General features: G+C 49.1%; 1 protein-coding gene and 1 long non-coding RNA gene across 2 annotated transcripts in view; one reads left to right on the top strand and one right to left on the bottom strand.

The window, feature by feature from the left end:
- LOC120845891 overlaps positions 1-25,802 on the bottom strand; it is a 61,712-nt gene that overhangs the window by 12,568 nt on the left and 23,342 nt on the right. Inside the window, exons 2-3 of the mRNA XM_040217450.1 lie at positions 22,294-22,445; positions 22,140-22,204 (exon numbers count right to left, since the gene is read on the bottom strand). Coding sequence (XP_040073384.1) covers positions 22,140-22,204; positions 22,294-22,445 — 217 coding nt within the window. The remainder of the gene's footprint in view (positions 1-22,139; positions 22,205-22,293; positions 22,446-25,802) is intronic.
- Positions 15,171-15,748, top strand: LOC121835289. The gene is made up of 3 exons (XR_006077531.1): positions 15,171-15,235; positions 15,460-15,521; positions 15,580-15,748. It is a non-coding gene; the product is annotated as an uncharacterized LOC121835289 (long non-coding RNA).

The following is a 25,802-nucleotide window of genomic DNA, read 5'->3' as shown; positions in this document are numbered from 1 at the left end:
TTTATTCCAACTTTGAAAATGTCCGCTTGGGGTTAAGTGGCAGTGTTTACTGATATTGTCAAAAATAACAAAATATGAGGCGGCGAATAACTGAAGAAACTTAGCGTTTAATGGGGCGAAGTTGCGCCACCAAAAAAGAATTAGAGAAAGGCTAGTGTCGCAGGCGTCGATGTCAGCAAAACAGCAGGATCGAGCGCTGGGGCGAGACTGACTCGACGAGGTCGCGGCGGTCTCTTATATAGAGTGAGTCACTATCTCGAAGATTGGTCAAAGAAGGCTCGACCGTCTGATAAACGGGGCGAGGATGAACACACGCCCGCAGCAAGAATAAATGAGAACACTCTAGAAGTCCGTGACCTAGCGTTGCTTTCTCGACCCCTTTGAAAGCGCATCGTACAATGCATCACAAAAAGAAAAACTCAAATCCACAACGAAAGGACAGCAGAATCGCGTGCCACAGTTCACAGTTTGACGAGAGTCCAAATTCTATCGTTCGTAATACGGCTTGAAGCTCACGACGTGGACTAGTTCGGGTCGCGGTTGGCGTCGTCTTGATGATCGAGTTCCGTCGAAAAGCACCTCGTAGTTCAAGTGCCCGAGACGGCGAAGAACATAGTAGGGTCCGAAGTAGCGCTTGAGAAGCTTCTCGCTGAGACCGCGGCGCAGTATCGGTGTCTGCACCTATACCCGGTCTCCGGCTTGAAACTGGAGGTCCCGGCGACGAAGGTTATCTTGGCGTAGACTAGCTGTTGCTCTTAAATCTTGATTCTTGCCAGTTGACGAGCTTCCTTCGTGCGTTGATAGATCAGTTGAACGTCGTCGTTGCCATCCTTGGTTGGCATGTGAGGCAGCATGGCGTCGACCATCGTGGTAACCGTCCGGCCGTGTACCAGTTGGAACGGCGCCATTCCCGTGATTTCTTGAACAGCTGTGTTGTACGCAAACGTAACGTACGGCAGCACCTTGTCACACATCTGCTTTACGTCGACATTCTGTACATGGAGATCATGTCGGCGATCGTCTTATTGAGCCGCTCCGTTAGCCCGTTGGTCTGCGGACGATATGGGGTGGTTCATCGCTGGCTGGTATGACTGAGCCGAAGAACTTCTTGAGTCAGCCTGTGCCAAGAAAGATAACCCTCATTCTGTGATCAGCACTTCGGGTGCGCCGGGGGGAAGGAGAACGGACTTGACGAAAACCTTGGCGACTTCCACCGCTGTTTCCAGTGGAAGGGCTTCAGTCTCGACGTATCGTGTAAGATATTCGGTTACGACGATAATTCACCGGTTTCCTTGCATTGATGTTAGGAACGGCCTAAGCAATTTTAGTCCGACCTGCTGGAATCACGTAGTCGGGGCAGATATCGGCTGCAGGAGTCCTGCTGGGTTCATCGGACGCTTCTTACGTCGTTGGCACTAATGGCACGACCGTGTGCACAGATAGACGGTCTGCGGGAGTCTCGGCCAGTAGTACTTCTCAGGAGTCCGGGCGAACGTCCTGGTGTAGCCGAGGTGTCCAGCCGTCGGGGCGTCGGACATGCTTGAAAGATTTCTTCTCGCTGGCTGGCAGGAACAACCAGCAGCCAGGCGGAGTTGCTACTTCCTAAGTCGTTCTTGAAATGCACGCCTCGCCGCAGAACGAAGCTCGGCAAGTCTGACCCATTAGTCGCGGAACATAAATTCCTTGACCTTCGAGATGGTCGATCACGGCGCGAATTCCGGGTCGTCTCGTTGAAGTGCTTCCATGTCGGTATCTGTAATAGCTCCGAGAAAACGGGCTTCTTCGTCGTTGTTGGTGCTGTCGGGAGGAGATTCGACTGGGGCCCTAGACAAACAGTTGGCGTCATTGTGCTTGCGGCCTGACTTGTGCACAATGGTGAAGTCGGATTCTTGCATTCAAGGACTCCAGCGAGCGAGGCATCCTGATGGGTCCTTGAGGTTTGCGAGCCAACAGAGAGTGGGGTGGTCCGTGACAACGTGGAATAAGATCCTGTACAGGTACGGGAGGAAGTTGGTTGACGCCCAAACGACAGCAGTACATTGCTTGTTGGCCGTTGAGTAATTTTGCTCTGCCTTGAGCAGTGCCCGGCTTGCGCAAGCGATCACCCTCTCTGCTCCGTCTTTTCTTTGGACGAGTACCACGCCGAGTCCGGTGTTGCTGGCGTCCGTGTGACCTTCCGTTTCCGCTGATAGATTGAAGCGTCCGAGGATAGGGGGCGACTGGAGTCTTTCTTTCAGTTCGTTGAACGCTTGTTCTTGCTCCTCTACCCACTGGAAGTTCACGTTGTCCTTCGTCAGATTCGTGACCGGTGCAGCAATCCTAGCAAAATCGCGAACGAAACGTCTATAGTAAACGGAAAGCCCATGAAATCTTCGTACGGCTTTCTGATCTGGTGGCTTCGCAAATGCGGCGACATCGCATATCTTTGCAGGGTCAGGACTTACCCCCTAAGCACTCACTACATGGCCCAGGAATCTGAGCTCCCTGTACGCGAACTGACATTTTGACAGCTTGAGTGTCAGTCCAGCATTCGGGCTAGCCTGTAGCACGGCTCGTAGACGTCTCAGGTGCTCGTCGAAGTCGCTTGCGAAATATCACGGCGTCGTCGAGGCAGAGGAGACAGCTTTGCCATTTCAAGCCTGAAAGGACGGTGTCGATCACGCATTGGAAGGTCGCCGGTGCTCTGCACAGTCCAAACGGCATCACTTTAAATTTGTACAGTTTGTCCGGCTTGACGAAGGCAGTCTTCTCACGATCGAATTCGCCGCCCTCGATCTGTTAATGCCCACTATTCAGGTCCATCTACGAAAAGTATCCTGCGTGGCGCAGTCGGTTCAGCCTGTCTTTGATGCGTGGTAGCGGGTAGACGTCCGTGTTTGTTACGGCGTTCAGTCGACGATAGTCCACGCAGAACTAAAGAGTCCCGTCTTTCTCTTTCACCAGTACGACCAGTGAAGGTCACGGACTGTTTAAAGGCTGAATGATGTCGTCATTGAGCATTTCTTCGACTTACTTTTGGATGACTTCTCTTTCACCGAGACGCGGTACGGTGACCGATGAAGAGGGAGCGCGTCGTCATCAGTAACATTTCGATATTTCGCAACCGTCGTTTGGCGTACGTTCGACGACGTGGAGAAGCACTCAGTGAACTCGGCGAGAAGTTCACTGAGTTGTCTCTGTGTTCGGGTAGACACGGTTGGATCGATGTTAAACTGCGCAGGCGGCGTTGTCTTGTGTAGCCATGAAGAGAGGTCTTCTGATACTCCGGCGATTGCAGCTGAGTCGGAGAGTTTCTCGGTGTAACCCATGGCGCTGCCTTTCGTAAGATGCTGAGCCTGCTGTCGGAAGTTCGTCACGAGTGAAATAGTGCTTCAGTCTTAGAGCTCCGTGATGCCTCGTGCGACGCCGATGCCTCTTCCTAGGAGCAGTTCCATGCTACCTTCCAGCGGAGCTTTTCCGGAGATGCCTTTTTCGGACCCGACAGGCACAAGTACACTCGAGCGTGGTGGCAAGTTTACGTGGTCGGAGAGTACACGCACTGTAGCTGACGTGGCTGCCGTAGTTTTGTTATCCTCGGGTATTTCGACAGGTTTCCGCAGCCTCAACTTGTTGGGTTCCAGGTCGATGACGGGGCCGTATTCGCACAACACGTCCATTCCGAGTGTGACCCACGGCACAGTCTCGTCGAGCGACGAACTTTACCGGACACCTCTCGCCGTGAATCTCGACGCGAGCAGTGCTTCTTTTGACTGGCGTGATAAGATGTCCCCCGGTGGTTCGTATCTGCGGGCCATCTCACGGCGTCTTCACTTTCCGAGGGCGTTGGGAGAGCCTCCCACTCAGGACGGAGTAGTCTGCTCCGGTGTCGACGAGAGCTGACACGTCTTGGCCGTCCATAACAATGTTTAGGTTGTTTTTACCATTACAGGAGCAGTCGTTTCGGTCTCTGGTAGCGTTCGAGTGGGGGCCCTCCGACATTCGGGGAGGATCTTGGCGTCGGTCGTTTTCGGCATCTCTACCTCCAGTGATTGTAGCGCCTGATTTCCCCGGCGAGGAGCGAAGGGTGACAGGCTTCCACGTCGGGGTCGGTGCGTCAGAAAAGCAGGACGTCGTAGTGACGGCTACCGGGGCTCTCGGCGGTACGCAGGCTCGAAGGACTGAGGTCGTCGCCGGTACTCGTCGATCTCACGAGGGCGTTCACTATAACGGGGGCGTGGGTCGTTCGGGTGGAACCCGTGCAGCCCGGTTCGTCGGTAGAGGCATCGACGATGAATGTGGTCGGCTCCACCGCAGTGATAGTAGATTGGTCGCCAATTCGCGGTCCTCCACACGTCGGTTTTCCTTGGCGCCGGCTGGTCTCTGCGGTCGTATTGACAACCTCCGCCATTGCGTCGGGAGTACGCCAGCGTTGGTGAGTCTCGTCGTGGCGCCACTGGGTGATGTTGAGCAGCTGGCGGCGGTCGTCGGGCCACTGTGGCGTAGGTAAGCGTCGGCTCATCTGCCGCAACCACGGTGACAGGGGCATCTGGAAGGAACGCTCGCTGAATCTTGTCCCGCACAACCTCGGCAATGGAGATTAAGGCCGGGCGCTCAGCAGTCGGCAGAAGCTTCTTAAGCTCCTCCCGGACGACGTCGCGAATAAGCTCTCGAATGCCCGGGATGCCGTGGGCAGGGTAGGGAGGTAACTGCGGAACTACGCCGACACCGGGTTGCCTCTGGTAGTGGCTGGCTCGGGCTTGTAGAGTACGATCGATGTTCATCGTCTCCGTGACAAATCCTTGAACGGTCGTCGGTGGTTTGCGTACGACCCTACCAAGAATGACGCGTCCTTCACGCCGCGCATCAAAAGACGCAGCTTCTTTTCCTCGGTGGCCTGAGGGTTGGTACGGGAACTCAGGCGAAGGACGTCTTCCACAAAGCTTGTGACGCTCTCATTGGGGTCCAGGGTCCTCGATTGCAGGAAGTCTTCGGCCCTTTCTCTTTGGTGCTGAATGGCGATTGTACGCGTGAGCTAGCTCTTGCAAATGGCCCTCGAGGTAAATAGAGCTTAATGGTTTTGGAACCAACGCCTTGCGATTCCTTCAAGTAAGAAAGAGAGGTTTCACAGGCGCTGTTCGTCACTCCACCCGCTGTGGCGAGCCACGCGTTCGTACTCGTTGATCTAGTCTTCGACGTCCTCGTAGATCTCGCCGAGGGAGAGAGCAGGTGTCCGCGGAGTGACGGGATGAACCACGACGGGTGGGGTGGTCATGGTCGGTATCTTCTTCTGTTTCTCGGGCAAGAGACCCGATTTGGGGAGTGACCTCTGGTACGACGGCTTCTTCGGGCTTCAGCGTCTTCGGCGAAGGGTATCCTTCCGGGGCTGAGCACGTCGCTTTGAGGCTGAGCATGTCTTCGGAGCGGTACGCTTAACTGGCATAGAATGCACCACCCCGCACCGCCACCAAAATGTCGCGAATGACAAAGGATGAGGAGGCAAATAACTGAAGAAACCAAACGCTTAATGTGGCGAACTTGTGGTCAAACTGGAATGAAGGAAGGCTAGCTTTGCAGGCGTTGATGTCGGGGAGACAGCAGCATCGAGCGCTGGGGCGAGACTGACTCGACAAGGTCGGGACGGCCTCTTACTAAGAGTGCTTCACTATCTCGAAGATTCGCCAAAGAATGCTGGAGTGTCGCGCGAACGGGGCGAGTAGGAACACGTACTTTCTACAACAGGAAACCAGGAATAAATGAAAGAAGTTATGTCCGCAGCAAGAATAAACGAGAACACTCTCGAAGTCCGTGACCGAGCGTTGCTTTCTTGGCCGTGCGCGCGGCGATCGGTGGCAGCCAGTGGCGAAGCGCTTGAAACAAGCTCATCTCTCGCTCTAGCACTTTCTTTCATCAGCTGCTTTGGTTTGGTACTGCATCACTCCGGGGTGACCTAGCTTCGAACGTGACAACGCAGGGCGGCGTAAGCTCACGGCCATCGGCTGGCTTCTTCACGCCCACCGGACATCGCCGCACAACTGTCTTATCAGCGCATGCTCGTGGTGGCACCCAAAAGAACTTAAAAACCGGCTTCAACCAGCAGTCAGTGCAGTCGGTGGCGAAGCGGTTGAAACAATTAAGCTCCATCTCAGGCTCTTCTACTTATTTTTATCAGGTGAGGATTCATTCAAAACCATGTTTTAGCTTGTTCTTTTCTGCCACCAACTGAAGTGTTGTACCTGCAATTGTTGTACAGTATGTCTGGTAGAGCGGAGTGCTAGCGTGTCTGGGAGGTATTGCCGAGGAGCAAAAGTTTATGTCGTACTCAGTTTGTAGAAATGGCTATCACTTGGGCCAGGCTTGCGCCAGTATTACTGACACTTCCTATTCATGCATGGGACAGTGGAGATGTAAGACCTGTCGTACACGAGACAACAGGAGCAGTTCTCAGAACGGAGAAAACTCCTCGGTGAACACGTCGCTAGTCAACCCATCAGCCATAGAGGATCAGATGCAATCATTTGGGCAGAAACTTGATCTGCTGTTGGAAATGAAAACAATCGTAGACTCTCTCCTCTCACTTCCGAAAAAGGTGGAGGAGCTCTTGACGCTGAAACCTACAGTGAAGAGATTAGAAGTCAGCTGCAAGATATGAATATCAAGGTGGACGGGCTCATGGCAAACTATAACTCTGTGCTGGAGACCGCGACAGGAAACGAAACTAAGATATATGACGTCGAAAAGCAACAAGGGGACTTAAGTGCGACTGTAAAAGGCCATGCAGAAACTATTCAAGCATTGCAAGAGTAAATCAACAATCCTTAACAATACGGTCGCCTGGTGAACTCGGAAATTCACGGGCTGCCAAAAACGGCGGAAGAAAATCTGAAACGAATTCAGAGCGACTTGGCAATCAAACGTGTACATATATTTTCAAAGACGCAGATATCCAAGCAGCCCACCGTCTTCCTGCTAAGCCGGGGTCAATTCCTATAGTTCTGGTTGAGGTGAGAGGTGAGAACAACGTTTATTTAAACCAAGGACAAACGCCAGTCCCCAAAGCGGGGGCCACGCCGGTCCGACACCACACAAAAGACAGCCCCCAGACATATTTGGGCGCGAGCCACCGCGAAATCCGTGCCCCGAATGGCGCGGGGCAACAAGTTCAAAGAGAAACTCGGCACGCGCCACCCGAACCACGAACACCGCGGCGACTCGCGTCCACAGGCCATCCCCCGCACGATGAATGAGCAGCGCGACCCCGGCCCAAGGGACCGACGCGGCGTGGTCGCTCTCAAGCGTGGCGTCTACGTCCTTGGCGGCGTGAAATGATGATGTGTTTCATCTCCAGTTGTTCAGCTCACGTGAGCTAAAGGATTGCTGGCTCCACGCCCGTGGCAAACTGCGCGATTTTGCACAAACAGCAGACGCACCAACGCTCTTTTTCAACGACAATCTCACGAGGCAAGACAGAAAGCTGCTCTGGATGGTCAGAGAACGAGCAAAGCAAAAGTTATATAAGTTCACATGGGTGAAGAACGGGAAGATTTTTGTGAAGAAGAGCGAGAACTCGCCAGTGCTGTGCATTACACGAGTCGCAGGCTGGGGCGCCGTTCTTTAAGTGCAAGCCATGGATTTTTCCGGCTTCCGGAAAAAACCGCCAAAATTCTTTTTTCTTTTTTTTTTTTCTTTTTTATGTTAATGTTAGAAGTATCCGAAACTACTGAGACGCCTTCATGATTATTGTTCGAGATTTGCACACTCTCATCGATGTTTTTGTTCTTATGGAAATAAATGATTATGAGGACACGATGACTCTGTTTTCTACTGCCGGTTACAATCGTTTTGCCTATACGAGAAGGTCTGAAAGGATAGGGGGAATATGCTTGTACTTCAAAAGTAGTTGGTTCACTGCTAATATCGCGATAACGATGACGCATGCGGAACACGTATGTCTGGAGATGAGCTGCCAAGATTTTTCTGTCGTTTTGATTGCCATCTATCGCCACCCGTCCAGCAACGCGAATTTCTTTTTGGAATAACTCTTTATTGCTCTATTAGAATTCAGTCAGACATGACGTTGTGTTTGTTAGTAGTCTTGAACATGAATACAATGGATTCCTCGCGTCATGTGGTGTGTTATTATCTAAACTTCTTGGCAACCCACGGTATCGCCAGGGTTATACAAGAACTGACGCTGGAGCAATTTTTAGGCGACAATTTTGTTTCCTCTTGTATTGACCACATTAACGTTCGGATTTTCGACAGCACCATGAAAGCGGCTGTGATGTAAGGAAATTTGCAGATCATTATTACGTAGCCTGCCTGGTTAAACCTAACAGCAAGCGGAAGAGCTCGAGCACTACGAAAAAATAAATAACTATTATTGATCAAGACTACGACTGGGATGGCATTTTGACTGCGGTGGAAGCACCCATTCCATAGGATACAATAGTAGCCCTATTTTCGCAATTTTCGTTTTCATGCAATGAAACAAAAGTAATCATTAAAAGGCGCGAGAAGGCTGATGAATGGATTACGTCAGACAATTTAGGTGCTATAAGGGAAACATATTTTCTCTGGAGACGTTGTAAACGCTTTCAAGATAATTTAAGTATAAAGGACGAGTTCAAAATAGCCAGGAAAAAGGCGGCCGCTCTACTCCGTTAATCTAAACGCCGACATCTCGAGGGAGAATTCGAAAGGCATCGTTTCGATACCGCAAAAACATGGGAGTGCAATAATCGGGTTTTGAGTAGGACTAAAAAACGCTCTATTAAAGATGTGATAGACAAATCCTTTGCACCTGCTACACAGAGCACAATCGACGAATTCAACGCCTCCTTTTCTCGCATATCTGGGGCAGTCCAGGCTCGTGATGACGTTAATAACATTAACTAAGATGAATAAAATGAAGCCTCAGCTTTTCGTACTATAGTATTGGAAAGGGAGCTATGCGATTATTTATTTTCGTTGAAGGAAGTCCCCAGGCTTTGACTATATCAGGATGCGCGATCTCCGGAGGAATTTTTAAGAACTTAAACCTACAGTCATTGCAATCTTAAACGGTATCACTGGCACGGGAGATTGGCCGTCAGCAATGAAATCTGCCATTGTTAACCCAGTGTATAAAGGAGGGAAGTGGACGATGTTAAAAGCTATCGTCCAATTTCAATTTTATCATGCATTTCACAAGTTCCGGAGTATCATCTTTCAAGACTAATGACTAGTTGCGCAAAATAGTTTGTTTTATTATGTGATCACCAGTACGGCTTCGTTGCGGAACGCGGGCGCTTTTGAAAAATTTCAACGACTGCTTACACACAGGTTTTGATAATAATATGTTAACGTATGCAGTCTTCTTCGATATATAACAAGCTTTAGATAGCATAAATCACGATTTTTTTATTTTTTTTTTCTTCAAACTGTACAGACTAAGATTCGAAGGCCCATTTCTTCAGATTCTAAAAGGGTACTGTTCAGGGAGGTCATATGTTTCGACATTTAGAGATGTCAAGACCAGTAGAGCTTGCCTTACGGTAGGGTTGCCGCAAGGCTCAGTTTTGTGGCCTTTATTATTTAATTTATACGTGAATGATTTTCTCTTTATTCGCAAGTGTAGAACATCTCAATTCGCGAACGATGCGCTTCTGGTTTCACGTCATGTGAGTTATGATGTGGCTGTTGAAAATAACAGAAATACCTCATTTTCGCAATGAACTGGTTTCGGTCAAACTTAATCAGAGTGAATTCCTCGAAGACTAAGCTAGTTTGCTTTAAAAACCCACAAAAAAGGGTCGAACTGTCAACTACTGTAGCTCTTCCAACTTCTAGTTGCATGTCATGTGATTGCATTCCTATTCATAAAATGTTCATGCCTTTTTCCGTTCGGAAGATATTCACATCCGCTTTGGCATATAGTTACATACGATACGGTGTAACCCTCATTGCCGGATGTTCTTTGTTTTGGCGAGATAGAGTTCAGTTTTTATTGAAAGTATTTTGAAAAGCATTTCTTTTGACCGTGACGAAGTCTCTAGCCCCCGTATATTTAAATAATTAAGCTTACCATTTTGGGGGTGTTTGTTTAAGGAGACTGAAGTACTGCAACACTTCTGAAACTCAAATTTTGAAACTCCGTACACTCAAGGCCGACCATTGAGACAATCACTTCGAATTAAGATGCCGCGAATTCGAACTAAGTGTGGGGAACGTACGCTTATTTATTATGTGCCTCATATATTCCACAGCATGCCAGAATTCCTATTAGCTTGCACATCAAGACAGAAACTTAAACAAAATCACTACGGAATTTAGACTAGTGAACTTCGGTTGCTAGATGGTGGTTACTCTTTTCCCTCAGATTCTTTTCTTTTTCGGGACAGTGCGTGTTGTTCTGCAGTATGATTCCGTCTTTCGTTCTTTTTTCTTAATCTCCACTTAATATCGTTTTGTCTTCCTTGAATGAGGGACTTCGATGGTGAATGAGGATTTTATACTCATGTTACATCACGGCCGGACTGGAAGCACGCGCTCTCTTTGTCTTCTTACGGCCTTTGCAATTGGGGCAATCGCCACCTCCCGCCGCAATTCGCGGGGGGCGCTGTCACCTCACCCCTGGGCTACCCTTTGCCGTTTGAACAAAGCTCGTCTGACAGCGTACCTCAACGCTGTCGCAACTTGCGGCCGAGATTTTATTGGCGGCGTGCGCGACCGAAAGCGTCGCTGCGGTCGGCCTTCCACGATTGGCCCAAAAGCTGACTATGACGTCGGAAAGGGTTTGATTAAACACGTCTTTAATGAAACCGCCCTCTGGCTGATAAGGCCTCGAGGTGGGCGGGGGTAAGGGAAGAGGGAAATGGGGTGATTATGTCAAATGAAAGTCCTGACCCCGGAGGATCGGAGGAATGTAATGATGAATGAGTATATAAGCTTGAGTTCCACCTCCTCAGTCGTGGCCGGCTGGGTCCATTCCTCAAAAGAGGTAGGGCGTAAGTGGCTTGGGAGGTCTGCGATGACGGCAGTCCGCTCCCGCGAGGTCCCCCTACAATCCCACATTAAGTGTTGGCACGTTGCAGGGACTTTGCAGCACACGCAGTTCGGGTTTGGTCCGATATCTTGGGTGTCGGCTGGACGGTGTATCCTGGCTCTCCACACGGGGGTCATCATCGTCAGCGTTTGTATACGGTGGAGAGCCACCTTTTCCCAGCGCGGAAATCCGCGAGGGATCGGATGGGGATTATGTGGCAGCAGGGCGGCGAGTCTTGCCTTTCTTGCAATTCTTTCTTCTCGTTTGACTTCGAAGATGTCGAAGTCGTCTTCCTCTTGCTCGTCCCGTTGAACGGGCGAGAAGACGAGACCTTTTGAGGGCAATTTTTCTGCTTGTAGCTGCGCCCTCGCGGCCCCGTCCGCCCGCTCGTTCCCCGGGATGCTCGCGTGGCCCGGAATCCACGAGACCGTGATTGTCTGTTGTGGTTTCGCTTGGCGGACCAGCGTTCGAATTTTTGTGACTGCGGTGTTGCAAGCGTCTGAGCGTCTAAGTTCGCGTGATGCTTCTTGCGAGTCCGTGTAGATTCGAGATTCAGTAATTCCTGCCTGGCGTGTTGTCGTCGATGCATGGACTGCCATCTCTATTGCGAGTAGCTCTGCGGCGCAAGCGCTTCGCGTGCGTGCGGCTAGTTGTTGCTGGGTTTCTTTCCTGGTGGTGGAATGCCAGGCGATGGCTGTGCGGCCACTTTCGTCGCGAGCCGCATCGGTGTAAAACACCTCAACGTTCGCTTTGAGGGAGCCAATTTCTGCGAGATGCATTTTGACCTGTGTGCCGCGACGTCCCGAGTTGCCGATTCCTTGGTGCTTGGGAGTAGGTTTGATTGAGGTGACCAGTTCTGTGTCCCACAGGGGAAGTGTGATGGGCATTAGTGGGCCTTTCGCTAGATGACTTCTCCCGCTCTTTTCGAGAATGACTCGTCCATGGGCTGTGCGCGCCAGTCGGCGCTCCTGGCTGATGGCCATCTCTTGTGCGATTTCTCGGATGGTATTCATTTGCGCTGCACGTTCTAGCTGTTCCACGGTGGTGAAGCGGGGCAGGCCAGTGACAATTCGCATCGCTGCTCGGTTCATTGTAACTAAGGTCGCTTCCTGTGCACGCGTTAATCGAAGATAATTGATACCATAAACCACTTTGGATACGAGCAGGGCTCGGACTAGGCGGCGTAGTAGTTCTTCTTGTGCCCCCCAAGACTTGCTGGAGATGGCTTTGAGGAGTTCAAGACCTTTCTTCCATTGTCCTTTGACTTGCTTAATCCATGTAGTGGCGCCCCCGTTCTGGTTAAAGGGGACACCCACGATCTTCACGTTGTTAGATGGTGTGATAGGATCTCCGTCGAGATGAAGTTTGATGTTGACGCTAGATTTCCTGCGCCTGCTTGGGATGACCATGTAGGTAGTTTTATCTTTAGATATTTCCATTCCAGTGGTGCAGGCAAAGGTGGTGACAATATTCAATGCTCGCTGCATGTAGTGCTGCTGTTGTTCAGCTCCCCCGGCCGTAGTCCATAGGGTGATATCGTCCGCGTAGATGGTGTGCAGAACTTGTGGGACATTATCAAGGGCTCGAGCGAGATCCGTCATTACAATATTGAAGAGTAGCGGCGACAGGACCGCACCCTGTGGTACTCCAACGTTGTTGGGCTTCCATTTTCCTTTTGTGTTGCCGATCATTATTTGGTAGGTACGATCCTGCAGGAACGTCTTAATGAAGTTCAGAAGGCGTCCTTGGATCCCGAGATTCTTAGCAGCATCTACCACGGTGTGATGGGGAACAGAGTCAAATGCCTTCCGTAGGTCGATGGCGACAAGTGTGCGGGGTTGACTCTTGAATAGCCGTCGCTCATACATGTGGTAGTGTATCATGAGGAGGCTATCTTGTGTTGACATGTGTGGTCTGAAGCCAGTTTGTGTGGGGTGGAATGCTTTGGAGGTCTCGAGGATCCATGAAAGGCGAGTGGTGACCATACGTTCCATGACCTTGCACAGATTAGAGGTGAGGGAGATAGGCCTAAGGTTAGCGACCGTGTGTGGTGTTTTGCCGGCCTTCGGGATGTTAATCACGGTCGATCGTTTCCAATCAGCGGGAATTTCCCCTTCGGACCATATCTTGTTAAAAGTTTCTAAGAGTTCTTCCATGGCGTCTGTGGGAAGGTTCCGGAGCGCCGTAACGGTGATTTTGTCTGGGCCAGGCGCGGACCTCGCGTTCGCCGAGCGAAGAGCGTCAACAAGCTCCGCAAGAGTAAATGGTGCGTCTGCTTGCTGTTCGTGCAAGATAGGCTGTCGAGTGTAAGTTTCGGTTGGCGGAGGGTTGGGTTGCTGTGGGAAAAAATGTTCTCCCGCTTCATCTGCCAGTCGTTCTTCGCTTATTTTGAGGCGGAGGGCAAGGTTGTTTCCCGTGTTTCGTGTTTTCGTTTTCCCGGAAAAGCCTTTGTATGCGTGCCATACTTTGTAGTAGCCCGTTCTGTAGTTGAAAGAGTCACACAGGCCACGCCATGTTGTTCGGCAGAGCTCTATTGTGTACTTCTTAGCTTCGGCTGTAGCTTGATTGAGGCGGATCTTGTTGGTCAGTGACCGTCGGACTCTGTAGTGCTGGAGGGCGGCTAAACGGTTGTCCCATAGGTTGGTCAGGTGAAGATCTGGCTGAGGAGTGTCTTCTTTCACTTGGTAGTCCGTGCGTGCTTCTTTCAAGGCGCGCTGAATTCTCTCGGTGAATGGAATGTCACTGTGCCGGCTCATCGCCGTGCGGTAGTTGTCCCATTTGGTGAGGGTTACTCGCCGTCTCGGGGAAGTACGGATGCCGAGTTTGAGATAAATGGGCAGGTGATCGCTACCCATGGGATCTGACTGGACCTGCCATTGAAGTCTCAATCTCGGGGATGCCCACGTTAGGTCGGGTGACGTGTCATTTTGGCTGGTGGACTGGGCCAACCGGGTGGGAACGCAGGGGTTGTTGCATAGCTTGAGCTTGGCTGTGGCACAGGCTTTCTTGATGTTCCTTCCGCGGGCGTTCTCGTCTGGGTACCCCCACGCAGTGTGACGAGCATTGAAACCACCGGCCAGGATGGTATGTTGTCCAGGTGTTACTAGTCCCTCGACCCAATCGGCCTCGTTGGGGCCCACGGACGGCCGTGTGTATATGTTGTGGGTTATAATTACAGTGTCAACGAGCTTGACCTGTGTAGAGACGACCTCACGGTCGCCTGAACACGCCGACTCGGAATCTAATTGCGTGTGTGGATGTGTTTTCTTAATTAGTGTGGCTACGATGCCGTAGTTATTTGTTTGTCTCTGAATACTTGGATATATGAATGTTTTGTATCCACGTACTCTGATTTTATTGACATTAGCTTCCTGAAGAAGGATAATGTCGGGTGCGCGGTTTTTAAGTTTTTGCAGACGAACTTTAAGTTCTGGTAGCTTTTGTTGCAACCCTCCACAGTTCCATTGTAGGATCCACGGTGAAGTGTTTGAGCAGCGTTTGTTCTGTGTACGTGAGGATGGTGTCTTTTGAGGGGTTCCGGATATGTTTTGTGTATTAATATTTATCATTATGCGTGTCAATGAGCCTGTGTATTGCCGCTATGAGCGCGGCCAATTGTTTCTCCATTCGTGCAAAACTTGCTTGCTGAGCTTGCAAGGTTTGTAGCGTGATGTCGTGTTGTTCCAGTTGGTGAGCAGGTGTTGCTACTGGCTCGGAAGTTGCTGCGGTTACCGCTGCATACGATGTCCCACCACTTTGCAGCATCGGTGGTGCCATATGTGCTTCGGGAGGCGGGAGCTTACCCTTTCCTTGTTCTTGTCTGGCCCTTGGCCGCTTGTTGCGCCGTTCTGGGATTGCTCTTTTCGGGCAGTCATTGCTCGTGGCCAGGTGAGCTCCGCTGCAATTCACGCACTGTGGGCTCCGCGAGCATGTTTCCATAGCATCGTGCTCAGAGCCGCACGTTCCACAGCGCGCAGCGCTTCGTGGGCATACATCCATTTTGTGTCCGATCATGTGACAACGAAAACACACCAACGGACGCGGGCGATACTCGCGGACATTTAGGACCTCACACATGTAGGTCACTTGCTTCGGAAGAATCTTGCCTTCGAATGTCACTAGAACGGTGTCGCCTTTTGTCCCAATGGGCCTCGCTGATGCGATTTTTCGACCCTTGCAGGTGATGTCGGCCTGTAGTGATTCAGGCGTCACCGTGTTTCCTTGGCCCAGGAGGTAAATAACTCCCCGGCATTGGTTTCCCGCCAAAGCTTTGTACGGCTGTAGTGCGTGTGTATCCTCGCCTTTCCTTATTTCTTTCACTTGCAGAAGTTTCTCCAGCATGAGAGGGTCCCGTGTTGTAATGGCGATTGTGTTCGCTTTTTCATTGCGATGGACGGCATAGCCGTCTAGATTTTGTATTCCAGCCTTCTTGACTGCTTCTTGTATTTCTTTTCCAGTGAAAGAGTTCACCTCTTTCTTTCCAATGGAGCGCAGCACGACAGTCTGCGTCGGATGTGAGGTGGGTGTTGACCTTCCCGCGGTTTCTGTAGCTAATGGATTCCACCTTCTTTTCTTAGGTGTTGCACCCAGGAGTGGCCATTCTTCAAAGTCTATATCTTCAGCATTCCGCAGGCCGGGCTGTTCCATCCCGTGTTTTGTAGATGAGCCGCCATTACTCCCCGACGTGCTGTCTTGGGGCGTTCCTTGCGAGGGCCAGCCGCCATCTTGTGCCGGCAGGTGGGCCGGAGTGGAATGGTCGCCATCTTGTATTTGCCGGTGACCTTGAGTAGGCATCGTGTCGTTTTGTTCAAGCGCTGATCTAGGAGAGCGGGACCTTTCATTTCTGCTTCCCGATGAACATCGCAGTCGTGGGATATGTTGCCGCGTCTGTGGAGGTCGGCTGCTCTCAGGTTGCGGAGGTGGCATGAACTGCGCGATAAGCTGGTTCAGTGCCACAAGAAATGCCGGGTTCTTGTCAATTATGGTCGCAAGAACATTAAGGGTATGCTCCATAACCGATGATGATAACCTCTGTGGTTGTCCACAGGATGGTGGAAGGCTTACGTGCTGCGGGTGCGAGGTCCCTTCCAGTCTTCTGTCATTATAGGTGCAGTGGGCTCGGGGTGGCTGCTGCTGCTGGTTTATGGTGGTTATTTCGGCACTGGAGGCATCCAGTGGTGGTTGTGGTGGGTCACCACCCGGGCAGGGGTGGCCCAGGCCAGGGCCGGAACCGCAGGGTTTTCGTAGGATAGTGAAGCGAGCGCTAGGTTGAAAATTTGGGAGCAGCGAAGAAACACGTCCTATCGCCGTTCGAAAACCTGGTCTTCCTCCGTCGGAAAGGGTATACCATCGACGGAAATAAGAGGAATGAAAGAACTTTAATTTCGACGGAGTTGGCAGTGTTGCTTTGAGAGCGCAATGATTTCAGGCTTCCACCATGTTATTTACAAACACCATGGAACTTGTTGTTCGCAAGGTAATGACGTCACAAGGGGGAACCATAGGAGGGCGCCACCAAAACAACTCGCCGCTAATAGCCTTTGACACCTGCTCCCTACGTTTAGCCCACCAGCCACTATCTAATGCGCTTCTGATGAGCCCAAAACGGTGAATATCTGACGCACATCTCCGAGATATTCGGGAGTAAAAAGTAATAAGTAGAGACATCGTATGCACTTGCGCAAAAACGATACTCGTCTTTACTTCCAGGACTTCTGTTGCAACTCAAGAGCGGGAAGGCACGGACCCCTTCTACGTTGAGGAACTTTAAATAATAAATAATTCGTACACTCTCGTAAAATGTAAGCAGGCCCAATCTATCTATTGCCGTGGTCTGCATCATCATTTCATCGACCGCGCATGACGTCGGTCAGCTGCTCTAGACGAAAGTGTAGTTGTCTACACAATTTTCGCACAGTGCATATTACAGTCTAAAGTGCTTTCTCGTGGGCTTGTGAACATATCCAGCTGACTTTTCGTCTCTGTCCGTGATTGTCTTTGCATGGTTAATCAGAAGTATTCTGAGGAACCGTTGCCAAAACAACAACCTACGAAGCTCGATCAACAGCGCAACGCAGCTCGAAGGGGCTCTTCGAGCGGGGCGAAGTGAGGTTAGGTGGTTGCACCCCTGGCGGCAAGCAAGTGAACTACATACAAAGACAAAATGCAATTGACTCCCGAGAGACTGCAAAGTCCGTAAGAAGGGAAAGAGAGCGCGCGCTTCCAGTCCGGCCATGGTTACACATAGTGAATTTGCTACCCGCTTTTGCGAGCCAGGTACACAAGCCCTTGAGGCTTACACTGGCTCATCATTGTACTATCGGGGAAAAATGAAATGCGAACAGAGGAGCGCGTGGCTCGCGGTACAGGCTCTGAGCCGCCTCGAAGTGAACCTAGGGGCGAGGGTGCGTGGCCTACTTCGATGTGTTCACGCCTCTCGATTGCCGCTCTCCCAGCTTCGGCAGTGCGCCTCTCAGTGCGCTGAAAGCTGTCACCGCTATCTTTGCCTGCGCGGCGAGTGCGGCGAGCTTCTTTGCACCGCCCGCGCTGAGCCAGCAAAGATAGCGGTGATAGCCTTCAGCGCACTAAGAGGCGCACTGCTGAAGCTTGGGGAGCGTAGAGGGTGGGGCGTGAACACGTCGGAGTAGGCCACGCACCCTCGCTCCTAGGCTCACTTCCAGGCGGCGCAGCCTGTATTGCGAGCCACGCGCTCCTCCGTTCGCATTTCATTTTTCCCCGATAGTACACTCTAAGAAAAAATGGAGGAAAGAAGTAGCAACGGCGCGTCTTCCTCCCTCCTACCGACGCGCCCCCAAGCGGACACGAGAAAAGGGGAGGAACGAAACGTTTTTCTCCTCCAGGCAGACGGGAGAAAGCTTTCGCCCTCCCGACTCATCGTCTTTCGGTTTCGTTTTTCGAGCAGGTCGCCCACGTTGTTTATTAAATAGCTGTTGAGTTGATTGAGCTTCAGTGGCAGTAAAGGACGCCTGTAATTCCGTCTTCTAGTCTACACGTGCGGAACATTTCGGTTTCATTGACGTTTTTATCACTAATTTTATCAAACGAGCGAACGAAGCCGCTAGAAACAGCGAAGTTCCGGAGCAGTGCCAGCAGCGCCACGTACACTGGGGGATGGCCGTCTCCGGATTGCGGGACTTGCGCGCTTGCGCGGCACGGAACTACCGTGCTACAGTAGCGAAACCACGCGGAACTGTGTCGACTTTTTGACGTTATGGAAACCGCAGGAACTGCGTCCAAGACAGGCAGGTTTTGCTGCCGGCTGCCTGGGTGCCTTCCCCACTGAGTTCTGTTCTGTTTTCCGATGCCGAGTGCAACCGGCGTTCAACGTGGTTCTGCGTTTGTGCGTGTCAGCAACATAGCTGCAACATCATGATGGCAGTGTTGTGGGTTGTGAACAGAACACTGGAATTATCGATGTGACCGTGTGTTCGCGTATCAGTGGTGTAACAAGAAGATGAGATCGTAAAGTGTTGGGCATTGATGCCGCTGGTCAAGCCGTAATTGGAGGGGGCGGGGTGTCGCAGGTTGACGTTCCGCTTTACATTAAAAAGTTTAATACCACTTGAGGGATTACGTGCAATCGATCAACATGCGGAGAGTCATGTTGGAACGCTGGTCTGAACAGTAGAAGCTCCTATCGTACAGTGGCCAATGTGACTGTCGGAATTGTCTCGTCCCCGAGAGCGATTCCGCTCTGGGGCAAGGACTGAACAGTACGAAATCGTGACGGAAAGTACGTATATTTACAGTATGGAATTTCGGCATTAAAAAAACAATAGTAAGTAAAATCGAAAAAAAAAAAGCTACCCTTTATTTCGCTGTTTAAATATACTACGGTTCCTGGAGAATCTGCCCTCCGTGGCGCGCTGGGATGAGGGCTAGAAGTTTTCGGGCTCGCCACGGCGTAGCGGCGTAGCTCCGTACACTTAACACCTGCCGCAAGTCGCGGCTTTGACTGCGTTCAAATTGATCGAAAAGCGATTTCTCAGCCCGTGAAGCATCACTTCCAGCTGAGTGAATATCCGATCTACAGAGATTAATTCAAGACGGCAATTGCAGCTTTGCGTGAACAGCACAAATAGAAAAACCAATAGAAATACAGGCTACGACGTGCCGTGTGGGGAGACAAACTCATGGCTTCGAACGCTTCGAACCGTATTCGAGCGGCTTGATTTATTGGCTTTCAAATAATTACGGCATGATCGAGCGTTTACTTTTTAATAAGAGATTCATCCCCTGAGCCATTCAAAATACTCTCAGAGGTATGACATTGCTGGGAAAAAATCAACATGCTGGGAATATTTTTTATTGCTTAGGGAGTCACCGAAAAGTTCCGTTCGTTCAAAACGACCAGTATAAAAGACGGAAACGCAGAGCACGGGTGTAGTGTTCGGGTTAGGGTGGTGTCCTGATATATTGATATTTGTGTGTGCCGTGTTTGTGCTCAATGTATGTTCACCTGATGCCTGAAATATGCGTAATGTGTGTATAGTAGAGGATCCCCAAGCGCAGTAGTAACCTGAAAGAAGCAAATTTTTTTTTTTTTTTTTTTTTTTTAGAACATGAGTTGGGCGGCACCTAGCGCCACCTAGCCACTTGCAATTACTCTGCGTGACCCCGCCATCTGGTGGCTAGCGATTTAATCTTCTTTCACGCTACGCGATAAACAGCGGCTTCGAGTTTGTTCTTTCGAGAGCGGCTTTTGGTTTCGCGGATTGAGTTTGCCCTTCTCCGTGATGTGCGGTTGACGAAGGAATTGTGACTCGAGGAACACCAAAGGTAAGACGCAAAGTGCTCGAAGTAACTGGGTATCGGTTGTCTCCGTTTAACATCGCAGTGCTGTCGACGAGAAGACTGAGTAACTGCTTTCGAAACGCAAGTTTCTGTACCTGTGGGGGAATCTGGCTTAGGAAATAAACACAGTTTGCGGAAAGCTCGTGTTACGCTTTCATTTGCTGCTGCTCTCGTCCCGTACAAGAGACGTAGCGTCCTCGTCAAGCCTTATTGGGCTCGATTTGCTCGATTCGGGGCCGCCATGTTGAGATGCAAGCGACGGAGGAGCTCTGCTCCCCTGTTTCAGGGACGAAAGTTTCTCCCTTTCTAAAGGAACATAGGTTACAAGACCGTTCCTCCCCTAAGGGAGGACTATCCATACCCTTTTTGCTAAGAGTGTACCTTTTGAATGGGGGATCGGTGGCCGAGTGGGCTGAAGCGCACACCCAGCTCGACGCGCGTGGAGCGAAAGCTCGCGCTGCAGAACCCAGGGATCTTGGGTTCGAGCCCCACCCCTGCCCGTTTCGATCTGGATGAGCATCGTACCGGCGTGCGGTCGTGTATCACTACTCCGTGGTGCACATTAAAGACCCCAGGCTAGCGGTTGTACTGCACTGGGTAAATTGCTCATCCACAGTGTGAACCAGTGTCGGCCCTACTGGCAGACGAACCTTACGCTGTATAAATCCCTCAAAACGTCCTATTTGATTTGAGTACCTTTTGAAAATGTATGTATTAAAATAAAACTATTCTATTCTATTCTAATATAAACCAGGAGTGTACAAACTGCGGTTCGCGAGCTGCATGCTGCTCTTCGCGAGACAAAGCGTGGATCGCGGCTCTCTCAAAAGTGGGCCCCTTTCCCTCTTGTGTCCCCTAAACAAAACAAAAAAACAAAAAAACTATTGGAACTAAAAAAAAACGCAGTCTTGGCAACTTTGTACAAAACTACAGACAAACAGCTAGATTGCTTTTTGGCACATAGATGTGTCCAGTTAACCTGTTTCCTTTACTGCTCTAGAAATAATTTCGAGCAGTATACACATAATGGTCGTCAGGTCAGTGGACGGCAGCGAACCATGCGTTCATTTTTATTTAGCGGCTGCAGAAACGTTCTACTGCCTGCTGTTATTTGCTTTAGTCGGCCATATACCTGTGCCCTCTGAAAAGGGATAGTCGCTCTATATATTTTGTTGTTAAAAGTGGCCCGCCCCACCCCTTCTTTTTCCAGCTGCTATCCGAGCTTTTGTGGTTTTCTCTGCGTATCTAACCCCTTGTCACTCCGGCCACCCTTGATATATACCAAAAACACGGGATAATTATTTGGCTGCTTAATTAGAAAAAAAAAGATTAGTATCATTACTCTAGTCATTAAAATCACCGTACTTTTAAAGTGGGATGTCACTAAGTTTTCCGTACTTTAACACATACTTTGGTGTAAAAAACTTTGTTGCGTTATTGCGAACCTGAGGCACGAAACTTCCACTTGTGACAAAATGCTTGGTGTTTAATTAGAAAGTAGATGCATATGACAGCAAATAAAATTTCCACCTGTGGCTCAATAGTGAGCTAAAAATTTGTAAGTGAATAAATAATTTGTTACGTAATCGGTATTTTAAGCGCTTGCAATTTTAAAACTTCATACGATACTTAACGTTGACGGACCAAACCTGTCTTTTGCAGCATCCGGGTATCGAAGTTTCCTTCTTGAAACTTGAACACTGAGAGTTACGACAGAAGAATCTAAGGGGATTGATTTTTTTTTTTTAATGATAAGTGATGGGACCCTAACACGACCGTAAGGTGGAAATAACGCACGCAGCCTGTGAAACCATGCTACCTCGACTTGTGTCAGTGTAAGCGCTCCTTTGCAATTTCGAGAGGCATCGGCCCACTACGTTATGAAAGGAAATAACACATAAAGAAAGGATCAAAGGAAAAAAGTACAATGCTGTTATATGAAATTTTTTTTTAATTGCAATTTCTTTGGGTTTTTACCATGTGCTACGATATGTGCATACCATGTCAATCGGGAGTGTTCGTATATCATTTTCGTCGTCTCGCAACGCTCTCAGCATCCCGCTCGATAGCCGGAAATCTACAGTCAAAGCCATCGGCGCGCATGCTCAGTAGCAGCTTCTTCGTTGCGGAGGGCTTAAAAAAGGTAGCATGCCGGTTTACGAAAACTCCCTATTATTGCATTACCACGTCAGCAACGAAGCAAAACGATGTGAACTCAAACGTTGAAAGTAATAGGCAAAAAAAAAATATGAACGATGTTTGTTTTCCCACCGCGCGTGAGGTTAAAACACTTTCAGGCACTACAGGGCAGGCCTTAACTTACCCGGCCGATATCCCAATAAGATTGTGTAGTTCTCGAAGCCTCTTACATATAAGGGTAGATCCTGGCTGAAAAACAAACCACGTTAGACGTCTTACATTTGTTTTCTCTTGCGAATGACACAGTGTTTTCTAATATTAATGAGTTTAGTACTTACTATCTCCCGGTACTGTACGCATATACTAAATTATATTTTGTGTATATCTTTTTACGATAAGTTTTATTGTAGAACACTTGAACAGCGCAGTCCAATGTAGAAACATTAAAAGCTGATTGAAGCATGTACGTCCTAGGTAGCTTCATAATGACCTGAAAAAAAATATATTTTAATAGCCTATTCAAAACTTTGTTTCAATGCGTGCTCCTGAAAAGGCAAAAGGATGTCATAACTTGTTTTTAACGATGTATAACGAGACAGGCAAAAATGTAATAAAATCACCACAGCATTATTGCGCGTTTTTCATATGTTTATGTTTCTGTAGAGCTGGGCTTTTCGGCTTTGGCTTTTATTTTGGGGGCCATTTGGAGTAGTTAATCAATAAAAAATTCACCTTCTAAGGAATCAGCGTTTATTGGGACAATATAAGTTTGCCATTCTTAAACAACAAAGGAGCATACCGAAGGCGAAGTCCCACAAAAAATATTATATGCCATCAAAAAGCGGCATTACTAAACAAAACTATGTTTTTGTTGCCTGCTGATGATACGTGGGCTATGTGTAAAAAAAGTCCAGTACATTGGAAGGGTAGGAAAGCAAATCAAAATTAAAACAACATAATGAAAAACAGCGTAGGAAGGAGACGACAAATGTAGATAGATACATAGAACGCACAAGCGCTGATTCGCAACTGATATTCATGAGAGAAAATTGAAAGCGACGTTCTTCCATAAGAAAGGAAACAAATAACGAAGAACAATACCTTCACAACATGAATATCTAAAAAGATGACAAGAGACTAAACAAACCTAAAAAAAAAAAAAAGAAACTATGCAGGCACACGTGCAGGGCAGATCAGAGGGTCAGGTGACACTTAATCGTTAGATGCACTTGCTAGAAAGAGCACTTTTACTCATGCAGAGTTATTAATTTTTTTGCTACGTCAGCACTCCCTTGTTTTTGCTAAGTGAAACGTCTTCTTTCCCTGGTGGGCAGATCTGGAAATGTTCTTAAAATTGTCGCTTGTTCAAACTTCGGTGTGCATCGGCAGTCCTGACGATGCAGTAGAAGGTTCCCTGCTAAGACGGTATGATGGGAACAGTAGTGTTCTCGGAGGCCGTTGTTAACGCACCAGCAAGCCTGTTCTATATAATCTTTACCACACGCAAGGGGTAATTTATACACACCACCTACTGTGCAGAGAACGAATTTTTTCTGATGTCGCTTCGTGCACCCGGGTTCCGATCGCTTTTCTAATTTATAGCGCACTTGAGAGCAAATCCTGGCCATCATCTGGAGGGGCTGAAAACGCCATCAGAATTTTATAGCGATTCGCCACATTTTTCAGATTGCAGGACATTTTGCGATCGTATGAAACCACCACCGGGCGACCTCTCCAAACTTAGGCCATGTTTCTTGCTCCCCTTTTAACATTGCCTTTCAAGGATCCTATTACCTCAGTTAAAACCTGCTGGGGAAATCCTTAGTCTTTAGGATTTCCAATTGAGCTTGAGAGCTGCGTTTACTTGGTGGAAACATGACCACCAGTGCCGACCCTAGGATATAAAAAGCTATACCCCTTTTTGTAAATTTTGACTGTGACGTCGCATTGTGTAGGATACCTTTTTGATCCGGAGACAAAGATCAGCTCATATCATTATTATGAAGAGACAACGGGAAATCTAAAAACTGTAAACAGCATCCTTAGGTTTCTAAAAAGCGAATTTGAGACAACAATCGCATTTGTCAAAGACATCCAAAATATAGTCTACAAAATTGTCTTCTGTGTTTTCAGAGCACATAATTAGAAAATCATCGACCTAGCGGAAAAACCTTTCTTTACGGGAAGGGTTCTAAGAGAGTCTTCGATGGCCTGATCTACCCTTGACACAAAATATCACTGAGAGCGGGAGTTACGCACGGCCTAATGCAGACCCCTGACTGTTGTATTTACAGGCCACCAAAATAAAATTCAAACAAAAACTTCCAAAGCTCCACAAAGGATTCTATGGACACACCACTATCATTTCGTAAATATAGTTCTCCGTCATTCTTAATACAGAATTGAACTGAGGTGAGCCAAGTATGATGACTAGGCAAATGGAATCGGTCCAGGACGTCTACACTGAAAACACTTTGATTGCAGTAAGTCTCCGTCTTCAAAGATATTTCAGAATTTTGAACCATAGAAGGATCGGCAAAGCGTAGGCGGGATAGCTAGATGCCTTTGAAAAAAAGTCGTAACCTGGCACTGCCACGTGCCATATTCAGTGGCAATAGAGCGAAATTGAAACGCGTTCTTATGAGTGTTGGCGCTAAAGTGTCCCTCTTTCCTCTCCTTTGTGCAGAGTACGAAGGAGAGGAAATCAGCGTGACACGCATGTGAGAGACAAATAGAACTAAAAAAATTCTAGAGCCCTTCCACTTCACGTAAAAATGGAGGATTAGCGAAGATGTTATCTTCACATCTAGGACGATGCCTAGAGGACGAAGTCTAAGAACCCCTCAAGTGCGACTTCTAAGACGACCTCGAGGACGATGCCTAGAGGACAACGTCTAGGACCCCCTCAAGGACGACTTCTAGGACTACCTCGAGGACGGCGCCAAGAGTTCGGTGTTTAGGACAACCTCAAGGAGGACCTTTAGAACGAACTCAAGGACGACTTCCAGGACGACGTCGAGGACGAAGCCTAGAGGACGACGCCTATGTCGACGTCTAGGACGAGGCCAAGGACGACTTCTACACCGACCTCGAGGACGACATCTAGGATGACCTCAAGGACAACTTCTGGGACGACCTCAGGGCGATGCATAAAATGTCGACGCCTAAGACGACTTCCCGAAAAACCTCAATGATGACTTCTAGGACGACCTCTAGAACTAACTTGAAGACGACTTCTTGGGGTGACATTGAGGACGGCTTAGAGGACGTCCTCGAGGACGGCTTAGAGGATCACCTCGAGGACGATGTCTAGGACGACCTCAAGGACATCTGGGACGTCCTCGAGGACGACGCACACTCGCAACTGGTATTTATGGGAGGAGGAGGAAACAGACACCACAACAAAACACGTCCGTCTTTACGCGGACCTGAAAATTCAAAAGCGCTAATATTCAATAATTTGTATCCCCTTACATACCACGATAATCAAAGGAGCCGACCTGTACCTTTCCAGTTAGCATATAAAGCGGTACCCAGGTAGGTCCCACGGGGGCAAATAGGCTGGGAGGCCCCCGTAGTTTCCACGCCAGTGTGGCGTTTTAACGCACATGCATAAATTATGATTAAAGCCGTGGTAACACTAATTCATACATATAATATTTCAATAAACATACCGTGAATGAGATTAATTGACCATATGACCATTAATGAGATCAAGAGCGAGGAATTCTTACGGCGCAAAACACCGCAAGGCAGCTAATGATTCAGAAGAACGACGCCTTCAGAGTAACAAGGAAGTAGCGCATTACTAACACTTTCAGAAACGAGTGATGTGCTTAGTTACTTT

This window comes from Ixodes scapularis, unplaced genomic scaffold, assembly GCF_016920785.2.
Source record: "Ixodes scapularis isolate PalLabHiFi unplaced genomic scaffold, ASM1692078v2 PGA_scaffold12__126_contigs__length_90152505, whole genome shotgun sequence".
Taxonomy (NCBI): Eukaryota; Metazoa; Arthropoda; class Arachnida; order Ixodida; family Ixodidae; genus Ixodes; species Ixodes scapularis.
The sequence above is the reverse complement of the archived record's forward strand: the minus strand, read 5'-3'. Positions and strand labels throughout refer to the sequence as shown.